We start from the raw sequence: 24,456 nt of genomic DNA, 5'->3' as shown, positions 1-24,456 counted from the left end.
CTAAATACCAAATGGAATCCAATTACAAGTACTTATTTACAAACACTTAAAAATGTCAATTCAATATCCTACCACGTTTAAGTCTATTAAATTTGTTAAATATTATAAAATATATTATACATGCTGAAATAAATAATAATATAATAAAAACTACATAAAAAAGTTCAAAATAAACATTTAGTAGAACATTGTAAATTATTGAAAATCAATTTTTATTTTTTTGAACTTTTGATGGATGAGCATTTTTTATTTGAAAATGTTTTATGCTTTTATTTAAAAATTTTCTATTTTATGTATGAAATCATCGAAACCTATAAAAAAAAAAATTATCCAGTCTACCATTTGATGATTCCTATTTTCTAATACTGTATTAAACAGCGTCATTACACTATGTAATACATAGTATGTATACAGCGATTCTCGATAATTGATCTTAAGCTAAATATAACGAGTATCGAATAATGTTTTTATATTTTCCTTACCTAATAATAACTTTAAATATATATGTATATATATTACAAAAACAAATTTTTATATTTTGTATATAATTTAGTAGGTATGGTGATAGGATACATTGAATTGAAATATCTTTTAACTGGAGAAAAATAAATCGTTCTTAAAATGTATTATTTATTGAAATAATTTGTATAGATCTAATAAGTATAACTAATGTTATGAAAAGTGTAATATGGAGATCAAACGATGCATTTAATAGTGTAATATTAAATTATTTTGACTTGAATTATATTTTCTAAAGGAAGAAATAAATAAATAAATAAAATGTGACATTAATCATTCGTATTATTATTTTAAAATGTACTTATTGAAAATATTTCTGACAAGCTAATTATAATGTAGGTATATTATGTAAAATAAAAAAAAATTTGAATGCTTTTTCACTGTACATTTTTTTCCTTCTAGTTTAGAAACCATTTGACAATGTGTTACGTTGTAATTACAAGTTGTATATAAATTATAAATGAATGTAATAATTGTTGCTGGTCATACATGTATCTATAATAGTAGTCACGAAATGTTTTCTTCCTGTTATTGTTGATTTGGAAAGTAAAAAATTAAAACAGATAAATTATAATTCATGTCACCATATGTCCAGTGTACATAACATATTGCGTGTCTCGAGGGTTAATTCTTTCTAAATCCGACACTATTTTTCATATTAAATTAGAAATTATTATTTTACTATCACGCTTGGATATTATAATGTAGGTAGGTACCCTATATAATATCATGTTAACAGAAACGAGGTAAACTCGAACATAATCTGAATATCCGTAGGTAGTATATTATATTATACTATTGGTATTGCCATATTGGTTGACGCCGTTGACTCGCCCAAGTGTATTACAAAAAGAAAATGTAACTCTATTATTTTTCATAAGAAATTTTCCGAAACAGTTGTATTTTTAACTAACAAAATGTTATGTTTCATTTTCAGCTCCCGATTGTTGTGCCAGCAACGGTAAACTGTTGCCCATCGAAACTCTACATCCCAATTGTTTCCCCATCCCCGTACCTGCCAATGATCATTTCTATTCCAGGTTCGGTACAGCGTGTCTACCAGCCAAAAGAACTGTATCATCAGACGATTTTGGGTGCACCTTAAAACCACAGCAAAAGGTTTGTCGACTCGTTTATCGTTAATTAATTTATTCATGTTTCCATTAGTACTAAAATCCCTTAGAACTCATAGATTTACATCATGTGAAGTGTTTAGTAAAAATAAAACCGTTTAGGTGTATCATTCATTATAATATCTTTAACTTCACATAGGTATGTATGATTGAATATAAGGTTAAATGTATAATTATTATTATCGTGTTAACTATAACGCAGACGTGATAGAAATCAAATAAAATGATAAGCATTGTTAAGGATTTCTTAATTAAATTTGATAATTTAATATTTTAACAGAGTCATCCAGTACCTTTGAATTTTAGTTATTTCATAACAATCGAATGTACAAATGGAATAATATTAAATTATTCTGTACATTTTACAAACTTTAATTATATTTATTCGATGCCGAGTTTTGTTCCTTTTCAACAATCAGTTAACTTTCTTTTCGAACTTGTACAAGTTGCTTTGTTTATTATAATAAATTATTTTTCGTCAATCTAGAGGTTATAAAATTGAATTTTATATAACTGCAATTTGATCTAGAAGTAAATTTTAAATGTATGCAGTTTTCGATCACGCATAATAATTATTTATATTACGTAGGTAAACACAAAAAGAAGAGTAGGTAATAATTTAATTTAAAAAAAAACATTAAAGAAAAACTGTTTTTTGGACAAGAATTTGACTATAGGTATATAATATAATAGTATATGCGTAGTTTGTACGCGTTGTAACAGTTAACCGAAAATCGCGTGCGTGAAAAGCGCTCTTCACTGGATTAATATTGATATTTTATAACCACCCGCAGGTGATAGCAACGACCCATTTCCTGGATGCTTCACTCGTGTATGGTGCAACTGGTCAGACTGCAGGAAATCTGAGGTCGTTCAGGGCGGGCAGGATGAGGGCACAGATCACAAGAGACGGCCGAATGTTCATGCCAAACGTCAACACTCCTACCCAATCCTGTAACGTTGCCACAAACACCGAGGTCTGCTACAGATCAGGTAATATAGAAAATCTATTGAAAATTAAAAATTAAAAATATTAACGTCAAAAAAATGCATAGGTTTTTCATTCAAATCCATTCTTCGTCTTAAATCGGCGCAATTTATGTTGAAACTTATAATAATCGATATTCCCACTCGTCGAGACTGAACTCGATTGAAACGATTTCCTGCATTTTATACCAATGACTTGTTGACCCATTATATGACTGCAGGGTATATGTAAAACGAAATAATAAAAACATTTTATATTTCCCATTAATATATTATTATAGTCGTGTGTTAGTTTGGTCGAGTAATCGGGTCAAGTCTTACAGCAGCAGTTACGGTTGTGATAGCATCGTATTTGTTTATGTTGTTCGTAGGCAATTTGTAGCCAATTAAATATGACATAAATTCACATAGACTATAAACACAATAGTTAAATCCCACGCACGAGGTGGTTAAGTTTAAATGGATGGATTACAAAGTGTAGGCAGTAGGTACCTGTGTCTCGTGTATTTTTCATGCGTTTTAAAATTTAATTTTCTTTATCCTTAAATCAAGATAGTAAAATAAAGTTATAATGGAGCATGTGCAGCAACTACACTTATATTGACATGCCGCGATCTCATCAAAGCCTCAAAATCTTTATTTTATGTTTTGAATATTGGAACATGCAGAAACAGACTTGAAAAATTAAAAGTGTTATGATCTTTTTTTTTGTATTTTAATACAATATTATTCGAATACATTTGATGTGCATATTATGATTACTCTAATTTATTATACGCGTGTTCTGGATATGTTTTTATATTTTTTATTTGTGTGCAAAATACTTGACCAGAATAATGGTAACAAATCATAATACAATATTTTCACGATTGATAACAATATTAATCTGAAAAGAGAAACTCGTATTGGCAATAATAATCCACCAAACGAAACTCTGTTTTTATAATATTATTATTACACACCACGAGTCACAGACATCAAGTGCAAGTTTCTTTAATAATAATAATTTTACAGCCACTTGGGAAAAATGTCGTGTTGTATGAATTATTTTAAAACGTACTAATTTCTGTCTGTCTCGATTAGGCGACGGCCGAGTAAATCAACATCCCGATATGGCTGTGTCGCAAGTGGCCCTTTTGCGGTTGCACAACTTCTTGGTGACAGAGTTTGCGCAGCTCAACCCTCAATGGACCGACGAGATACTGTACCAAGAAGCCAGGAAATTCGTCATCGCCATCATCCAGCACATCACGTACAACGAGTTCCTGCCAATTTTATTAGGTAGGTAATTTAACTAAAATTTGAGAAATGCCTGAAATGTCACCATTCGGACGGCGTTTCGTTTTTCTGCAGCAGGGACAAAACAATGTTATATACATAATATTATTATTAACATTAAATTACAATGTACTAATATAATAATGCACTTACGTCCAATTGTATTTTTTATAACAATTTGCATAATACAATTACTTAAAAATACAAGTAATATAGGTAGGTAGTATAATATAATATATCTACTATATACAGCTGATAATATACAGTTTCAAACACTGTTTATTATAATTATATGACTAAGATAAATTATACCCTAACGTCTTACCATCTATAACTATAAAAACACCACAAGTAAACATATTATAATATGATTTCAGTTCATTACTCGTTTTTTTTTAAATATATTTATATCCAAACAATGTTGTATCCAAGAGGGAACATAAAAAACTACAAGATATTAACTTGTTATAATAAACATACAAAATTACATAAATTGTATTGATGCTGAACGTATACGATGTGATATCATGGAAATCGATAACTACTAATAATAATATTGAGAATAGTAATAGAAAAAAAAATAATAGTATGTTACCTACTTACTCGTTCAGTAGTACAAAGTTCAAACTAAATTTATTTTTAATTACTTACTGGTTACTTCTCATTATAATATTGTAACAATGGTATGCAACTATAATATATAGATACCCAGTGAATAAAATTAAATCGTCTTTAATTTAATTACACAGTAGACGGTATATTTTCTTCGATGAAAGTAAATAAACTAATCAGACGTGTTAATAAATATTTTCATAACAATGTTTAAATTTTATAAATCGTTGAAATATTGAATAATTATCATAATGAATTCATAACTAAATTAATTAAATTGCATTCAATCAGAATTTAAAATTATATTTATCCAAAACTTTTCTTGTTGAATAGTTTAGGCGACAAATACGACTTTATTATGTATCCCTAAAATATCAAAACACAAAGATTTAAATCCTTTGACATAATATGTTGGTATCTAACTTTTTTGAATACATGGGTAAATAAATACAATAGTTCAAACCCGATATTAAATATTGATCCTTTCTTTATTACAAGTTTTACCACACGATATTATGCTTTATATTAAAACAAATATCATAATACCTATACAATATGATACTATTTAATATCTAATACAAAGACAAACCATTAGATAACTCATATAAACATATTTTATATGGTTTCATAAAAACAAAAAGAAAAATAAACAAAAACAATGACGAAAATAATAACAACTATATAAAATTAGTTGTTTTTCACCTTGTGGGTAATGATAGTTTTGTTATTTATAGGTGAAAATTATGTTCGTGAAAATGGCATCTCCACACTGAAACAAGGTTATAGTAATTTGTACAATTCAAACATTAATCCGTCCACACTGGCTAGCTTTGCTGGTGGAGCATTTAGATCATTGCACAGTCTGGTGCCATCCGTTTTTAAGTGAGTAAAATAAATTACTCAAATACAAAAGAGCCAAGTACCTAATTGTTTTTCCAATTGTTCAGTTTGGTGAATGAAGATCGTGAAAACGGTGGCGCACCAACACGTTTCAGTGAATGGATGAACAAGCCTGGTATCATACAAAGACCGGGTAACTATGATATGTTCCTGAGAGGTATAGCGACACAACCTCAACAAGCACAAGACATATTTTTCAGTGAAGAAGTGAGTACTCACATAAATGGCATTATGATTTATTACTTTTTTTCGTCTGAGTTATTCACGCGAAATAAAAGATAATACCACACAAAGGTTTTAATTTGGTTTAGACGGAATCGATTAATAAATTATTTATTTAATTGATAGCTTATCAGCTATCACGTTCATTAATATATTAAACTATTCCTGTAGGGAATGTATAATAAGCGTGTTATGAAAATCATTACCTACGCATTTCTTTTGTTAAATTAAAAACGCAGTTGATTAACACGGAGAAAATATTTAATGATATACCGAACAATTTTGTAGGTACCGATTTTACCTCACATAATTATTATTAATTATAGTAAGTTCGGATTCTTATTTTTTTTAATTTTTTTTTTTTTGTATATTTTCTTCTTTTATTGTAATACAGTATTATGGAAATAAAAATAAAGACAACCATTAAACACAGATTTATCCACCAAATAATGATTTTTTTTTATTCATTTAATCGATACGGTAAAATAATCATAGATACTAACATGTATACTTTGATCATAATTTATCACTAAATTAAGATAATTAACTGTATAATTTTGTTTACGATTTAAATCAATTACGAATTATAATAACATATTATACTTTCGTCGACAACATTTTATATAATAATTACGAATAATAATAATTTTGTTTACGACAAACACTCGCAATAGTTGAACAATCTTAACATCGATCAAAAATACATGGGTATTATAAAAATATGAAAATACTTATTATTTAGTTGAATATTTAAATAGTGGCATTTTTTTATCTTTAGATTACCGATTTGCTGTTCAGAGCGAATGGACCTCTGGGCCAGGATTTGGTAGCGAAAGACATTCAACGTGGTCGGGACATGGGAATACCTTCTTATAATCACTTTAGGACGTTATGCGGATTACCGAAGGCTACGACGTTCGATGATCTCAGAGACGTCATGGACGAAGAGGTAATTTTCTCAACAATAATAATTAATCAAGGACTGTTATGACCACGGAAACTTAAAAATACTTAATTTGCAGAGAATCGAACGATTAGTCAAAATCTATCCAACAGTCGACGACATCGATTACCTGGTCGGCGGTATGCTCGAAAGAATTATTCCGGGAACGCTAACCACTCCTTCATTTAGATGCGTCCTCGGGGAAGGATTCTTCCGTTACAAAGCAGGCGATCGATTCTTTTACGAGTACGATATATCGCCAGGAGCTTTTTCACCGGGTAAGCATTAAACGTTTTTCGCCTAGTTTTGTTGCAGCTGTCTAGAATGTATATTATTATAAAGGGTCATCACCAAACATGCTCATTGCTCATTCAGTAATTCCTATTTTAGTGTTCAGTGATATATTTATTGAAACTGTCATTTTTTGAATTTCCAAGACGTATAATATACTTAAGGACCATATTAAAATACAAATTATATTAAGTCAACAGGAATTTTTAATCAATTATGAAATTCAAATAGATAAATATTAATTGCTTTAATACTATTTTCAAACCACTATCATAGCCTCCTTATCTTTTGAACCTATTTTATTAAGTATATTTTAAGATTATTGAAAAAAAAATATATATGTAATTAAAATAAATGCATAGTTCAATATGTAACAAAACGTAGGGGTGCAGAACATGGTCAGTGATTATACCTCTGTATATATTAGGTAGAAATGTATACACTTCATTATTTACTGTCACACCCCCTCCCTCCCACGAAATGTGTATCTCAAACCGCATCGTTTTAAACTTTATTGTCATGGTTTTAGATCAACTGTCCGTCATCAGGAGGTTCTCGTTGTCTACGCTAATATGTTTGACCGGCGATAACATACAGACGATGCAGAGAAACGCATTTCTGCAAATCAACCCCGGGTAAGTTATTATATTATTTGGATAATACATTTTTATATAAATGAATTATATAACATGTAATTTGCACCATCGCACAGGTAATAAAAAATTTGATTTTCAATATGCGTCAATATAAAAATATATAACTCGCACCTCACACGTAAATATGATTGGTACATGAAATTGTAATTTGCACCAAATTTACAATCGATATTTATACTTAGTTTGCCATTAGTAAACTTCGTCACCAAACGCCATTCGCGACATCGTCGCAAGTTTGTAGCGATGCACGTATGTAACAGGCATGTCGGTGTGTCTATAATAGGTGAACCTATAAAGGCTAAGAACATGCCAACTGCATTGCCGCTGAAAACGTGCTTCGAGTAGTTCAATCAAACTGCCTTAATGATGGGTGGGCGGGAGGGTAGGTATTGGGTAAAATAATTGAGCATACTTCTTAGTATTTCTGCTATAATTATATTAAACGCAGATATGTCATTAAATTATTTATACATAATTAGTCGAGCAAGTTTCACAGTCGTTTGAAGGGCTGGGTGGTCCAATCGACTGCCAGCTTTAATTTCATTCGGCGCCACTGATTCCACGTTCTGTATTCAAACGTGATGTCTAAACTTCCCGAATTCAACGATGGAGTTTAATATCTAAAGTACCTACCCATGTCCAAAAGGCAAATTTGGTAAAACTATTTAACTCTGATAGTTTTATACGATATCAGTTGTTACTCGGTTATTTGCGGTAAAATATTATAGTCCACTTATATTGGTACCTAATACCTAGTAGATAGATGGTCGATTGAGCTCTCAGACACTGTGCCATCGGTTGTTATTTTGTTGTGCAAATTATGATCTCAGATACCGCCCACCTGTGCGTGGTGCAAATTAAAATATTACATTTCACAATTTTTGGTCAGTCGTTTTTTTACTTTAGATCGATTTTTGTGCAAATTGCACACAACCGTTAAATTGTATGCATACGCTATAGTGACGAAAACGGTTTTTAATTGACTTTGTTCTTAATTTTTGTTTTGCTTTCATTACAGGAACGCGTTGGTCCCGTGTAGACAGATCTTGACGGAACTAGATTTGGCTCCGTGGAGATTCCAAAGTTAACCTCGTATAGCCCGCGTTAACAAGCTTGGAGAAAGAGGAGAAAAAAAATCGACGCTGCGTTTGTGATATATTGTGTGTATAATAGTACCAGAAGTTAGTCTTAAGTATTCAATGTTTAAATATTTTTATGTTTAGTCGGATAAGTTTAAATTATTATTATTTACATCGTTACCAAGATTTTAAACACAAATCGTCCGAAAGTCAGGAAATGTATAAATTAAAACAGAATTAAAAAAGTGCCAATGATTTTTTTTATTATTATTTATATATATAGTCTGTTTTGATACAGAAACGCATAAAAAACAATATTACCTATCTCACTATTGGTTTTACTGGTCAATATTGATAATATAGTAATGTTATTGTTTTTATCATAAACTTTTTAACGTTCTTACCTACTCTTGAATTTTTAAAGTGTAATGATTCTTGTATACCTTATTCTTTATACAATGAAGTGTGTTGAACATATTATCATTATCTAGACTCTTAAACGTGCCATGGCAAAAAATATCGAAACCATAAATAAATATTTTTAAGCATAATGTTAAACATCTATACTCTTCAAAACGTTAAGCTGACATTTTATAATAATTTTTATTCACGGTTTCTTTTATTCCGTCAGTGAAAAATTATTATACAATATGCTTCTTATGAATATAATATAATAATAATATGTGTTTATTCCTAAAATATTAGTTTTGTATTTAATTTATTTAGAAAAATGTATATTTACGTTGTATCGTAAGTTAACGTGTCGATATAATTATCTTATTAATTGTATGTATACTTGTATAAAATAATGTATTGACTTTTGTTTGTAATAAAAAGATATATAATATATATGAATCTGTAAAAAATGTTCGGGGTTTTTTTGCTTTGTTTACGATTCTTTACAAAAATCCATCTTTTTCCAGCGTCAGTTTGATTTTCGCAACTTTCTCGGCGGTGATTGGCGGCAACGGGGATCGACACAGACCACCTCTGTAGCCCAAAAGTTCCATCGCAGCTTTAAGACCGGCTGGTCCACATTCTTGCATGAGCTACAAAAAAAAACACAGTTAAAAATGAGTAGATCGATATCGATAAACCAATCGACTGCAATAAATCTCAACTGTGGTAAATACCTATGAGTACATTTTAGAGGTAATAGCGGTAACTGTATACCGCGTGGTAGAAATTTAAATGTTATATTTATATTATAATGACGTCTCGTTGTCACATAATAATATATTTACATAATACTTATGTTGAGTGAACACAATATAACTAGGTAATCAAAATGTTTAAATTAATATCGTCGCCACAGCTGTTGCTCGACGACTGTCGCATAATAGCATTATTGATATGATACAAGAAAATGAAATGGATTTCTATATTATGTTGTTAAATAACATAAAATTAAATAACATTTTCCATTACACGCGTGCACGAACAGATACGATGGAAATAGGGGAAATCCGCGATAGAATGGACTTGTTAATCGTTATTTAAGAATTTACCTATACACGGTAATTTTAAAATCTATAAGAATGCGAGTGTAATGTATGATATACGTTATCGATTGACTTAAAAACGTAACATATCCGATATCCATATAACATATAGCTGCAAAGGCGTGAAACTGTACAACATTTGGGTTGGAGGCATAATACACACAACCTATGATCATCTATTGTTCTGCCCGCAATCGTCCCAGAACGAATAGTCACTAGAATAGATAGTAAAAGTATTCAAATAGACTTTTTAAGTAGTCAGTACGCGTATTTTAAATACTTTCTCGAAGTGTCTGTATTTAAATTCAAAAACTTAAATATTTTTTTGTCATGCATGCAACGAAAGTTTCGTTTTCTATAACGGTTGAAGCGTAGGAAAACGACCTTTTTCCATCCAGCGGGCGGCAAAGTGGAAATCCCAAAAAGTGATGGGTGGTGAAGTGGAAATCCTCAAAAGTTCCGGTCGGTAAAATGGAAATCCCCAAAAGTGCTGGTCGCGCTTATTACGCGAATCTACTGCGCAACCAGACACTGAAATCTATACCACGGTCCTTACAAAATATAAACTTTTGGTTACATCTTATACTCATATTATAACCTCCTTGCATGACGCGTAAACATTTGTATTTCATTAAATTGTTTTTCGTAGAATAATCTGATTGTTGCATTGATCACTGCTACATAAGTACATTATGTTTGCCGTGATTAACTCTTTTTGTTCTTATTTTATTTTAATATAATAATAAATTATCATTTATACTGAAATTTATACCACGGTCCTTACAAAACATAGAATCATGGTTACATCTTATATTAATAGATATTATTATAACCTCCATGCATGACGCTTGATAAATAAATAAAACCAAATCGTTTCTTTCACGAAATATTGTTTTCGCAGAATAGTCTGGTTGTTGCATAGATCCCTGCACATAGGCGTGCGCAGCCCGTTGTGGCAGAGTAGGCCAATAATACTTGAAACAAATTATTTTATGTGTTACATAGTTATCTATAAAATTACATCCATTCACTCGCCGGTCATCACCCACTGTTCAAATTTTAAGGTATAATATATATATTTTTATTCATAAGTACGGCTAGGACTTATATGGCATTTGCATATTATATTCCTTAAGTCCAAATTGATTGGTTCTGATATATGTCCATGATTTACTTATCCTCGATTAAATAGAACCATTATTTGTTTGCATATTTTATAGATTTAAGAGAATCTTGTTAATTGTTTTGATATAATAAAATCAAAAGCCAAAATGCTTATACCACTGAATAAGACAATACAACTATTTATATGATCTAAGTTGCCATCTATAATAAGTATGGTACAATTCGCAGGGTGGGCCACGGCCTACCTGGCCCACCCCGTGCGCACGCCTATGTCCCTGCATCACCTTTACCGTGATCGATGAAAGCAGAGGCGTGACAAAAAATATTATGTGTGGCTCGTGCGGGAAGGCAATTTCAGTCTTGGGCGAAATGCGGAACTCGCGACTGAAATAGCTCACTTCCCGCCCTTACCACACAACATTCTATTTTTGCCGAGTATTCAAATACTTATATATTTTAAATACTTTTCAACATTTGCATAGGTACCTGTAATTGAATATTTTTAAAAATTTTCTTTTATATATACCATATAATAAAATATGCTTGGATTAGTGCATTACTCCACATTTACAGGTGCTTTTTATCACACGTTATGATAATGTTCTAACAAATCAGACAAACGACTCACAAGCAAATCGATATTGACGAGTTTCCTTTGCAATTCCAATGCCTCCTGCCACCGACCCGCGGCCGCCAGTTCGTGCATCTTACACAACGGTTCGCCGAGTACAGCGGCCAGGCCATTTATCCCGCCCGAGCAACCTTGAAGTAAACAAAAAATAAATAAATAAATAAAAACTCGGCCTTAACGAAGTCGTCTGTCAAAGGGACGGAAGAAGCTATTTAAATATAATATTAGGTCGTGTGCGATTTACCGACGAGCATGGCGGCCAGTAAGTAACTCGCCGACCCGGCAACGATTTGGAATCTCTGGTCACGCGTTTCGGTGACAAGCGCTGCGAGTTTTCCCATCTACGCCGGAAACAAAAACAAAAGTTGCGCGCGCATTACAATTTATTTTCTCGTTTCCAATATTATTATATTCGAACACGGTGCCCCACAGTGGGATGCATGACAATTTTATCGCGCCAATGTTACTTATCTTTCAAATTAAAAATAAAAATGTAATATGTCATTATTGCAATATGTTGGATAACTGTATAAAAAAAAAAATATATTTTTTATCGTTTTAAGTGGGGAAATTAAATAATATAAAAATGTATACAAGTTTGAAAATATTAATCAAATAATATATTATAATATACTATATTTTTATACAAACAGCTCTACAAGTCAGGTGCACGTCAATTAATTATTTTTAAATGCTATTTTTAACGTCAGAATATTGGAAAGACAAATTAACGATTACAAAACTGATAATTTTTTAGTTTTGAAAATAGGCTTTTGGTACGCTGAAATTGTCATTCATCCCACTGTGATGCCGGCGGCTTACGTCTTTATCCTTAACGCCGACGATGTTCGGGTGTAAGGACATTTTCTTCAGTATTTCGACGCTGAGGTCGATACCGGTCACGGGCACCATGTTGTACACTATGACCGGTGCAGGACACGAGTCGGCTACCGATACGAAATGCTCGTACAAAGATTCCTCCTGAAAAGTTTTGTTTTCATAACATATCTTTGGGGAAAAACTCGGTAAAAATCGAGCGTCGTGCCCACAGATATATACAACAACTAGATATCCGTCTCCTTCTTGTCATCGAAGTCGGCCGCCATTTACAAAGCAGGCGATGTTTACAATATAATATTATCATAGTATATATGTATTGATAAATATATACATTGTATATAAATAAATGTAAAATAAATTTGAACATTACTTGCTTTATAAATGATGGCCAATTTCAACTTTGGTCACAACTGTAGTATAAAAACGGCTATCTAGTTGTCGTACGGTCGTGCCTATCAGTTGCTATAAGTTGTGATACGACTCGAGAATATACATGCTCATATTATACAAAGCTAATATTATTGCCTCGGGCAATACACTCTCGCTGAAATAGTTTTCGTTAGGTATTAAAATATAATATCAATTAAGTACTACGATAATAATATTATTTATTACAATTGTATTATTGTATAGGTTAATAACTTACACTTGAACTAAACGTAAATCGATGAATTATATGTAAAAAACGGAAGTCACTAAAAATTCTCCCAGAAGATATTAATTACCGTAATATTTCCAATTACTGGCCATCCATATTAATAACCATCGCGCGTGAGGGTAGACACGTGAGTATTTTGGGTTTGAAGTATCGAATTCCATATTTAATTTATAATACAATATTATCGTATACCTTACTACTTTCGAATACATACAATTTATTGTTAGTTTGGAATAATATATTCTACGAAATAGCGTCGAATGAAAGCTTTAAGTACCTACGAATGTATGGGTACTTTTCCGTAACATTTTATAATATTGTCACGGAAGGAAACAAAATAAATGATCACGACTGAAGGCTGTACTTTATTTTATTGTTTATTAATATTAACAATAATTTATTATACCCACTAATGTTTTTTTTTTTTTTTTAATATACACGCGTAGGTAGGTACGTACATTTTATATACATAATGATTCGACATGTTTGTGCTCGTCCGCCCTACCTCCCACTACATATTATTATATTTTATGCTAAGTGTAAGTATACATATCCCACACTTGGCTCAACCTGCCTAAACTTTAATACGCTATATATTATACAATATGTATGACATTATGGAAATTAGTGGTTCAACTTTTAAAATATTTTTATTAATCAACTTTAAAAAACTGAGACTCAATCTTTTAAGGTTCACGGGTAAGGAAAATCATGAATTTTAATGATCATATTATATAGAACTCTAATTTAGTAAACATTTCGAAAAATCGCATTTAAGATTTATTTAACAGACAATTAATGTTATGAACAGAAACAGACATAGCGAAACACCCTGTATATAGGTTTAGTTTTAATTTTTTTTTATTCAACATGTAACCTTTTTAATTGCTGGTCATTTTACGCGGTATTTTAATTTAGGGGTGTATTTATTTTTTTTTTAATCTCTTTAAACAAATTAAACATATTAGGTATATAATATATGATATTAATAATTTAATACAAAATGCGAGCCGAAAAAAAAATGTTTTATTGTATTATGTAGGTATAACGTTACATACCGTCATTCTGGTTTTGAAGTAGAAAGGACTCATCACCAAAACGCCGTCTGCCCCGACTTCAGCTGCGGCTTTACTAAGGTCGCACGTCATTTTAGTTGCTATATAAAGACAATCATTTAGACTTATTGAACATAATATTATTTTCATTCATTGTTTGTACTAAAAATATAATTGAACTATTATTGTGCACGTGTGTGATTTTATTTTGGAAACATAAAAATAATATGGAGAAATGTTCAAGTGTAGGACGTAGGTATGCGCCACATTTCACATAACATTTTAATTTTAATTTTGCACCTATATAAATAAAGTATATATTATGTTTGAATAGCTACTTCGCCATGCTCATGCACGTGATATAAACACGATATTTTTCGTAATGCGTTGAAATAAATTAGTCGAATAATGGTATAATATTCTTTCTCAAAAGTTTTGAAATTGATTTTGTTTAGATAATATAATTTACACGCGAGGGCTAAAATAACCTGACCACCGGTATTTTTTCGGTTTAACGAGAATCGTTCAATCTATATATAAATAATATTTTACTACTATTTGTTATATTGTATTACATTTTTAATTTATTATATCTTACATTCACACGTTGTCCCAGCAATCAATAATTTGTCTTTTCCAATCATAGATCGAATTTTGGACACCATTTCTATTTTTTCTTCGGCTTTTAAATATGGTCCTTCACCATTGGACCCACCCACACAGTAACCTGAAAAATAACATAATAGTTACCTACTTATATAGTTATTACATGAACAAATATTCAATTAAAATATTCCAAAGATACAATTTTTTTTTCGCAAATAGTGCATAATAAATACAATGAACCCGTTGCTTGTTTAAACAAAAATTTTCCATTTTTAGAAGTTAGCAAATAGAGTGCTTTTAAAATAATTAAAAATTACATTTTAATACCATGACAATATGATAATGCATTATTAATTTATTATATAAGTTTTTACAATTTGCTATTTTTGTAAACAGCATTTTAATAAACTTTTATCTCTCTTATTGATGGTATAAAATCAAGTCGGATGTACAATAATAGTATAAAAAGAAAATGCTTTTTTTATAATGTTGTACAAGAGAAGCTGTATAAAACTTAGTTGGGCTAATGATAAATACGTAATACAATTATTTTTCAGTTGAATTTATACTTAAAAAAATTAAACCATACCTATAAATTGCGGTAAAGTATAAACTTAATATTTGGGAATTAAATTTTATTATGTAACATAATATTGTCTATTACATAATATGATATATCATTATTTCTTTTAATCGATCGTTTTAGAAAACATTGTCTTAGGAACTGACAACAGATCGTAATTTTTCCTTCAAGCTTTATGTGAGTAAGGCAATTATTGTTAAATTATAATTTCACGCAATTCTCATAAAAAAAATAAGTTGATATATTCATTACTTTTTAATTTAATATAATTTATTGTCAATTACCTATAGGTACCTATATCACTATTGCATAACACGTAGGGATATTCATTTCATGCTTATAACTTATATGGTTTCTGTGTTTATTCTATGTTTATTTTATGTGCACTATCCATAGTACCTACTATCTATTATATAGTTTTACTCGATAATATTTTACTTCCAAATATGGTTGAGATAAAATAGTGAAACCACAAAGATGATAAAAAACCAAAGTGAAACTTTTAACGTAAATAAACTTGAAATTGAGGCTATTTTATATATTTTTTTTATTAATATGATTTGTTCACATTGTTTTTTATTTGTGTGCAATAAGTGTACTTTTAATTTGCTGTGGAATTTATTAAATTATCAATATTATAATATTTAAATTAAATATACTTTTAAAACGTATAAAATCATTTATCGTAACGGAACTAATTTCTTCACATACAGTAAGTGTGTGGTAGCCGGTAGGTAATAATAGTAATACTAATATTATGGTAATTACTACTTATTAGTAATATTTAATTGTTATGACTTAGGTATGACTAAAACAATTACAGACGAGGACGATGATACCCAAGTATAAGTACCTATACACTCATAGGAGTCTAGTAAAGTTTTAAATAGGCAAACATAACGATAGGTTATACACCTAATAATATATTTAATTAATGGCTTAAGCGATACCTTATCTGTCAAATGACTAGAAAACGTTTATACATATTAATATATTTTCTAGGTAACCAATTTTTGTGCTATTATGTAAATGAAGGGGCTATTATGCAAGCCTGGGCATAAACGCGTTAAAAAGTTAAAAGTTAAGTTAATTTTAACTTTTAACTTAACTTATTTTAATTGATATTAACTAAATAAATAACAAGTTACTTTAAATCGAATTCAAGTTAATTTAATTTATAAATAATTAAATAATAAAAATAAAAATTATTATTGATATTACATAATCATTTACTAGAATAGGGAATTACAAATATAGTTAAATCAATTTCTTAAATAAATATTTATAAATATAAATATTTTACTGATGTGTAAAGTGGCTATATTCTTTAACAGTTTTAAACTTTTAGTTCCCTGAAAAAGTATTCAGAGTTTAAAATTAAGTACATTCTTAAATATCATGTTATTTTTATTTAATAATTTTTAAAAAATGTATAGTACTTATCTGTATTAGTGTATTAATAAATCAAAAGGTTGTATTTTTTTTGGCATTTTCAATTTTGTATTTTTTTCGTACCTACTTCATAATTCTATTAATTCACTACCCATGTATAGAAAAGCTATTGGCTATTTCCTGTGTTCAATAATATTTTTTATGATTTTTATTATTTAAATCATATATTACTGGGTATTTATAAAGAATAAAGATATTATAAAAAAAAAAAATAACAGCTTAACTTAAGTTAATAAGTTAGTTGAAAATGTTCATATAACTTTGGACTTAACTGAGTTGAAAAAAAAAAAATTAGGTTAACTTTTAACTATTAACTGAGTTAAAATGTTTTACATTAACTTAACTAAACTCAGTTAAAAATTATCATTAACTTGCCCAGGCTTGCTATTATGTCACGCATTGACCTCGTGTTACGAATCTATTGCACATTTTTAAGCATTCGATTTGTTGCCTTTTTAAGTATTAAAATCGGTCTATACGTAACTTTTGTTAGGTAGGATATATAATTTGCCAGTCTCCCGCTTTGCCTTTAAATATAGTTTTCGTCAAATAATTAACAATTAAAATAAAAAGATATAACACTAACATTCCTTAATTGTGATATGTCGTATTACTTATAAGAATTGTTGCAATCAATTAATAAACACGCGTTATAAATATTAAAAAAGTGAGCAAGTGGGTACCACTCGGCTATAATATATTGGGTGGTGAGTGAGTCAGAATGTGTTACATTTGAACCAATTAAAATAATTTGAAAATGTTTGTAATTTTGATAAATTTTGTCAAAAATTTACCTTTAAGGGGGCTGCAGCCAATGAAAAAAAAGTGACTTTTAGACCAATAAGCTAGACAAAATTGGAAGAATTTGGTTTGACAGGTTTTAACTTTGAAAACGGATTATGATTGATCAACAAGTTTACTAGGGAATAATCGAGGAGATTTTGAATATATTTTTTTCAGCTGTGATATCCAAGAATAAAAATATCGAAAAAAGATGATATTTTTGTATTTATATAATTCATTATTACACTAACAATAATTGGAATATTCAAAACCGCCTCGATCATTCCTTCCACCCCTTCCAGCCCTCTTAAGATTTAATTTTAAGATACGGAATTTAAATATATTGAAAAACATTATAACAAAAAAAATTAATTAATGTTTAGATTGGTCAGTTCTGGTGGGGTCAATAATTTATTCAGAAACTACTTATTAAAATAGACTTTTGTATTAGAATTTGAATAAATGTATAATATTAAGGGAAAAATGGAGGTGAGCATGTTTAAAAAATCACTCTGTATATAGATTAATATAAGTGACGATTCTACATTTCAAAAGGAAAAAAAAACGGAAATGTTATCTCTACCTCGGTGGTACCTACCTGATCGTCATAAGAAGCACCACTCACCAGCACCGCTAATAAGTAACTTCTCATGTCCATCGTCAAACGTAAATTTTGGTTATAAATATTCTATTATACCCAGATGCTCGTATAGACACACTAATAGTCTCTAATAAATAATCATATTAAAGTGGTATATTTTCTAATATCATGTATAACCACTGTGGTGGTCACCTCTAAACGGTATTTTTTCCCATCGTTCGAAATTGAACGCCAGCGCTCCGTAGTCGACGTCTCCGTTCGCCTTGTACGGTGTGGGTATGGGCACGAACACTCCATTGAGATCGAATTTCGCCGCCGTGGACGAGCTTCTGCTGATCCGGCGCAACGCCACCGCCGGTCTGAGCGCGTTGGATAACATTTGCATTTTCGTTTTTTTTTTTAAAAAAAATATCGTTTTATATCGGCACTTTGCAGACTAGAACTGGTGACTCGGTCTCGGTTTCGGAATCGGACTGGATCACGTAGGACTGAAGCTGCTCGGGGACGGCACTCTCAGTCGTGACACGTTGCGGACATAATATGTAGTGTGTCACGATAGGTGAGACAACAATATTATGAAGTTGCTACGATCGCCGTGAAGCCAACAAAGGGTTCCGATCGGGAATAATAATAATAATAATAATAATACGATATCACTGGGACGTATTGTGGTCTGAGACATTAGATCCCGTCGTGACGCAATCGTTATAATATTATACACATTATCGTGTACGAGTTACAGAAGTTCTCAAATTATTTTTGTTTAGCACAAATGTATGGAGACAACGTATTCCCGCGCATTTCTCCAATAATGATTTATAATATTATTTTAGAAATCACCCGAGTTGACCAATATAACAGTTATACCGTATTATTTAACGCGTATTCTATATATTATTGAGCTGTAGGCAGTAGGCACTATAATGTACGTAAAAGTTTAAATGTTTTAAAAAAATATACTTACCTACATATATAGTTAACAAATACAAAGTCAAGAGCTTATTTAATATTTATATTACAATCGGGACACGAAAAGTGTTATTTGATCCAAAATCGGCTGGTTAAATTAGTTATACAAACAATGCGTTTTGTAACAAATCCTTATAGGTACATGCTTAATTGAAATTTACATTTTTTTTAGTGAATAATCGTAGAAGCATTGACCCTGGCGTGGCGTCTTTAAGTAGTAGACCCGCAGTCATGATTTCTTAAATAGTCGAAGTAACACTACCTTTATAATATAATATGTTTTTTTTAAGTGTACCAATTATGATGTATATTTATATATATATATATATAATGGTAAGCGTACAATAATATAATAATAATGTGGCATTGGCCAAAACCATACAATGTAAAAAAGATATTGGTTTGTCGACCGCACAGAAATTATTTAAATTCTGAATGTTAAAGTATGCACATCCTTGGGGGTCGCGACTCATGGTTTGGGAACCACTTTTATGTTCAGTGCTTACACTATAATGGACATGGTGTATATACTGTATACAATGTTAAAATATACTATATTAAAGCAAATACAGATGCCATTCAAAAGCCCACGACCTTATAACTTTATATGTTATTATGCAATCTCAACATACTGGTCGGACGCACTTCACAACTATTATACGAGTCTATATAACGTATTATAGATTTAACCAGAATGTTTACTGTGCACATATTAGCATATTACACAATCAAACTCTTATTTTTTGATTTTATATTATAATAATATACTACATAGGTATTCTATTTTATTCATTAATTTTAAATACGCAATCTGTACGGCTCGTTCCAAAAGTACCATAAGAGTATTAGCTAAGATGACAGTTTAACAAAAGAAGCCAATCATCAAGTCCCACAAATATGATATATCATAATATATGTAACAGTCAATAAAAGTGTAATAGATATAACACTGTAATAGGTATACCTACTGTATTTATTTCGTACAGTACCTATAACCTAAATATATCAAGATTAATTCCAACAGAGGCAGCTGAATAATACATTATTAACTGGACAACATACATCGTTCTAATGATTTACAATACGTATTAATGTATTATACACTATTCTTGAATATTCTTTAATTTATATCCTTAACTAAAAATTATTAAGAAAATATGTAACAAAAAAAAAAAATCATGGTACATTTAAATATTTGAACCATACCAACCGAGTTAAACCAACCAACCAACTTCATAATATAATAATAAATTACAAGTCGCAATCGTATTTTAAAAGTGTGATTCAAATGCGCGAAAGATTATTGTTTGTGAATTACGATTTACGAGTATTTAACGAATTCAATTTTTGTCTCTTGTACAAACTATAACAATATGATAATATACAAATTTTAATTTAATGTAAGTAATAATTTTCTCAAGTCAATTTAAATTCCATATACAGTAACTTGCATGCCGCACTGTAAACCTATAATTTTGTTATAATTTATTGTTATCCGGCAATGGTGTTGATCGTTATGAATATTTAAACCGGCGAAATCTTCGCGCTGCGGAGTACAGTAAAATTTGTATAATATTATAATAATATGTGCAAATAAAATAACAAGCAAATAACAAACACTAAGCCAATGCATAATATTATTATTCTAATGCAATGTCAACAAAGAGCATCTAATAACGAGTTGACGAAAAATGATCGTAATGCAATTCAAACGGTTCTGAAAATTAAATATATTTATAGTGTGATTCAAAGAAGATGATGCAAAATAACCAATTTATAAAGTTTTTACATATCTAATAGTTGGTAAAATTGTAAAATTAATTTTAAATAACTTGGAACGATCATATATTTAATATTAACTCGCAGAGATTTTTATTTGCAATTGATTATAAGCATCATGCGTCCCCGTTTCAATGAGGATACTAAATAGTATTATACTATTTTTACTAATAACGAATATTTATCATTGTTATTCGCGAGTTGTACTTGAGTAGATATTAAATTCAATAAGTAAAATTATTAAATAACTTCTGTTTACTCGTAAAATACTTATGAAATTGAAACGGTCACACAGTTATTGTGTTGACGAATCAAATTGACAACACGATTTTTTAGTATAACGTTCTCTTTATTGTATTTTGTTTTAAATTATTACATATAATATATATATATTGAATACAATTCGCGGACAGTGGGGTCTTGCTCATTAACGTGGCCTACGCAGGTGATTAATGTGGTGAGCGTACCCGAGAGCCTGACCTCCTGTTATAATGTCGGGAAATGTATCATTGGTCTCGATTAAGTTGAGAATGTTGAGACAGGACAAACGTATTCTTCGTAAGTGGGGTCGATAGAATACTAGGGGTGTCCGGGAGCGAACACCCACGCAGGGGCACGCTGGGTGGGTCACATTTTTGGTGGCTCTGATAAAAGAGTCTATTATTATAATAAATGCTTCTGGTGGCAATATCGGGTGCTGCGGACGTCGGCAAACGTACATATTTATATGCCACTGTTGGCAATACAACGGGCTGTTACTGGAAAGATATAGCATTCCACGGTAAGTCTTCGGCCGAAACGGTTATTTTCAACGGCACTATTCGTGTTGGTACAAGTTTTTTAGTCTTTTGTTGATGTGCATGTCACAAGAGTTTAAATATGGTGTCATTGATTGCTTTACTTTGCTTTGAATGACGACCGTAGGTCTTTGACCACAGCAAGCTATTGCCTTTGCTAGTGGTAGAAGTGGAATTTATTAAGCTAGGTGTAGGATTTGTGTGGCCTACTCGAGGGGACTAGTTATTGGTGGTTTATTGACGGGGCTAAATGTGACGAAATCTTAAAAATTTGTTTTTATAAAATAGTGCAAAGGCTTGAGAACAGATAGATGTTTTAAGTTGTTTGAGATTGGTCGAAGATAATGTGATTCACATTCTTTACGTAAGATGGAATGCCAAGTATCTTTCTTGCACCTATTGTTTGGACTGCTTCAAATTGACGTCAGTGGGCGTTTGATATGAAGGGAGCCCAAGCAGCTCCGCCGGCGTATGTCAAGATAGGGATAATGTACTTCTTTAGAAGATTGTCTGATACTGGACTATACCAGTTTAGGATTGGAAAAGCATGCCACGGGTCATTGAATGGGTGAAATTATGCACCTGTATTGATAATAAATGTCTCTATATTATGATCGCGTGCTGTGATTGGTGAATTTCACCGGTTTTTTTGCCACTTGAGAATCACATACACTTTGATGTATTTAAAAAATTTGGTTTATGTGATTCTCGCTCGTCAATATGCGTTTATTTGTGTCATTATATTGTTGGGTTTTCTAGTTTACTGTGTACTCCGTTACAAAATGTTCAAGTGTAAACGACCATTAGTTTGTACCCACTTTTTATGGTTACATTTTTCAGTTTGTAAAACCTATTGTAAGTTGCCTTGTTGTAGTTGTTAGAATTAATAATTAGGATGAATCGATCGGCACTAGTGCCTATAGCAGTATAGGAGTAATGATCATAATAAGCACAGCCCCTCCCCCTCGCGCTTTACACCAAATTTCCGACTATGCGCATCTAGAAAGGATGTTATTATTTTCTGATTTGATTGAAAAATACAAAAATACTGTATCGAATAAACTGAAAAACAATCAACTACCTAGCTAGTCCATTAAATTGAAAATACATAAATCAATTGCCGAGATGTGATCGTCTTCAATAACTATTGTAGTTTCTTACATTGAGACTACATTTAAAATATATTATGATTATTGTGTACGATTATAAAAATTATTATTACAATAAGAATTCATAGAAAAATTATTCAGTCAAGAATTAAAATTTGACCCTCAAAGATTTAATGAGTTATACTCTTATAGATATCAATATAGATCATTGAACTTTAAAGTGTATGCAACAATCACGACAATAACAGAATTCGGATGGGTGTGAAATGAGACGATAATAATATTAGTATGAAATTCATAATGTGCATACAGATTATTTTACAGTGAAATCTCGAGTGCACATACAAAGTATTTCGAAAATAATTTTCAGCACTTAATTGATTGAATACCTATATCAAAAAACCACGCCGTGTAGATTACAGAATTCAAGTGTTCATCACTCTCTACGAGGCTTTTTATTTTTAGAGATAACCTTACGCAGAAAATTCCGTTACGAATATTTTACTCTTCGTGGATTTATCGTCCAAAGTGGTACTTTAAATAGAGGGCTGTGTATTCGAAACCTATCCACTTGCAATCGCTGTACCGTCGAACATCGTTGTACCATATGTGGTATAATCCATTCTTATTATTCGTCTGTCTTACTTGAAAGTCGAGACACAAATAAAAAAAACCGAAATGAATCCCTTTGTTTTTATCACACTAGTGACATTGTCGGTGGTTCTATCGAACCCGGTCTACTACTACAAGACGTATTCGCCGATTACGCTGTGCATGAAGAGCGACTACTCGAGGTGCAACAACGTGTCGTATCCCACCGGCTGCGTCAACATGGACACGGTGGTTATGAACAGCACCGGAAATCCATCCGGTTCTGTGACGACCGCATTCAAGACCATCGAGTCAGTGATAGTGATCGACATCGACAGCACTGAAGATAAGTGCATCGTGTTGTTCGACACTTACAACTGCCAGGGCCAGAGCCTGGTTCTCAACGGTTCCAAGCACCCCGCAGCCAATCTCTACGATTTCAAGTTCTCTAACATGGCAGAGTCTTACAGACAGTGCACCGGTAAGTCGCTCTCATGGCTCCGGGACAACAAATAGGTAAACGGTATAACGGCAACGGCAACTCCAACAAACGGCCGTTCACGTACTTTTGTCATGCCTATGATTAGAGGTATAATAATAAATATTATAGATACACGTTTTAGTTTAACTAAATGTGTAACGATACTTGTCTTCAGATGTATTAAAAATTAATAATATTTATTATAAACAATTTCATATTTTATGTAATTACATAAATTATAAATTGTCACAAAGAGTATTATAATATAAAAAAG

General features: G+C 30.9%; 3 protein-coding genes across 3 annotated transcripts in view; 2 read left to right on the top strand and 1 right to left on the bottom strand.

Moving 5' to 3' along the window:
- LOC100164771 (peroxidase) overlaps positions 1–9,479 on the top strand; it is a 45,226-nt gene extending 35,747 nt beyond the window's left edge. Inside the window, exons 5-13 of the mRNA XM_001951182.5 lie at positions 1,457–1,638; positions 2,447–2,645; positions 3,723–3,920; positions 5,264–5,411; positions 5,477–5,636; positions 6,430–6,600; positions 6,674–6,872; positions 7,415–7,520; positions 8,560–9,479. Of these exons, the coding sequence (XP_001951217.2) occupies positions 1,457–1,638; positions 2,447–2,645; positions 3,723–3,920; positions 5,264–5,411; positions 5,477–5,636; positions 6,430–6,600; positions 6,674–6,872; positions 7,415–7,520; positions 8,560–8,629 (1,433 nt within the window). The 3' untranslated portion in view covers positions 8,630–9,479. The remainder of the gene's footprint in view (positions 1–1,456; positions 1,639–2,446; positions 2,646–3,722; positions 3,921–5,263; positions 5,412–5,476; positions 5,637–6,429; positions 6,601–6,673; positions 6,873–7,414; positions 7,521–8,559) is intronic.
- On the bottom strand, positions 8,780–19,023 carry LOC100570569 (4-hydroxy-2-oxoglutarate aldolase, mitochondrial). Its single transcript, XM_003246982.4, has 7 exons — positions 18,649–19,023; positions 15,030–15,158; positions 14,435–14,532; positions 12,701–12,859; positions 12,123–12,219; positions 11,876–12,009; positions 8,780–9,669 (listed from the first exon to the last, which is right to left on the bottom strand). Exons 1-7 carry the CDS (start codon positions 18,839–18,841, stop codon positions 9,520–9,522), a joined length of 960 nt encoding a protein of 319 aa, XP_003247030.1. The 5' UTR covers positions 18,842–19,023; the 3' UTR covers positions 8,780–9,519.
- A 4,638-nt stretch (positions 19,024–23,661) lies between these two features.
- LOC103310381 lies at positions 23,662–24,456 on the top strand. Its single transcript, XM_008188543.3, has one exon. The coding sequence runs from the start codon at positions 23,789–23,791 to the stop codon at positions 24,215–24,217; it is 429 nt and encodes a 142-aa protein (XP_008186765.1). The 5' UTR covers positions 23,662–23,788; the 3' UTR covers positions 24,218–24,456.

The sequence above is a fragment of the Acyrthosiphon pisum genome, chromosome A1 (assembly GCF_005508785.2).
Source record: "Acyrthosiphon pisum isolate AL4f chromosome A1, pea_aphid_22Mar2018_4r6ur, whole genome shotgun sequence".
In the NCBI taxonomy this organism is placed as follows: Eukaryota; Metazoa; Arthropoda; class Insecta; order Hemiptera; family Aphididae; genus Acyrthosiphon; species Acyrthosiphon pisum.
This window is presented reverse-complemented; position numbering and strand designations above follow the sequence as displayed.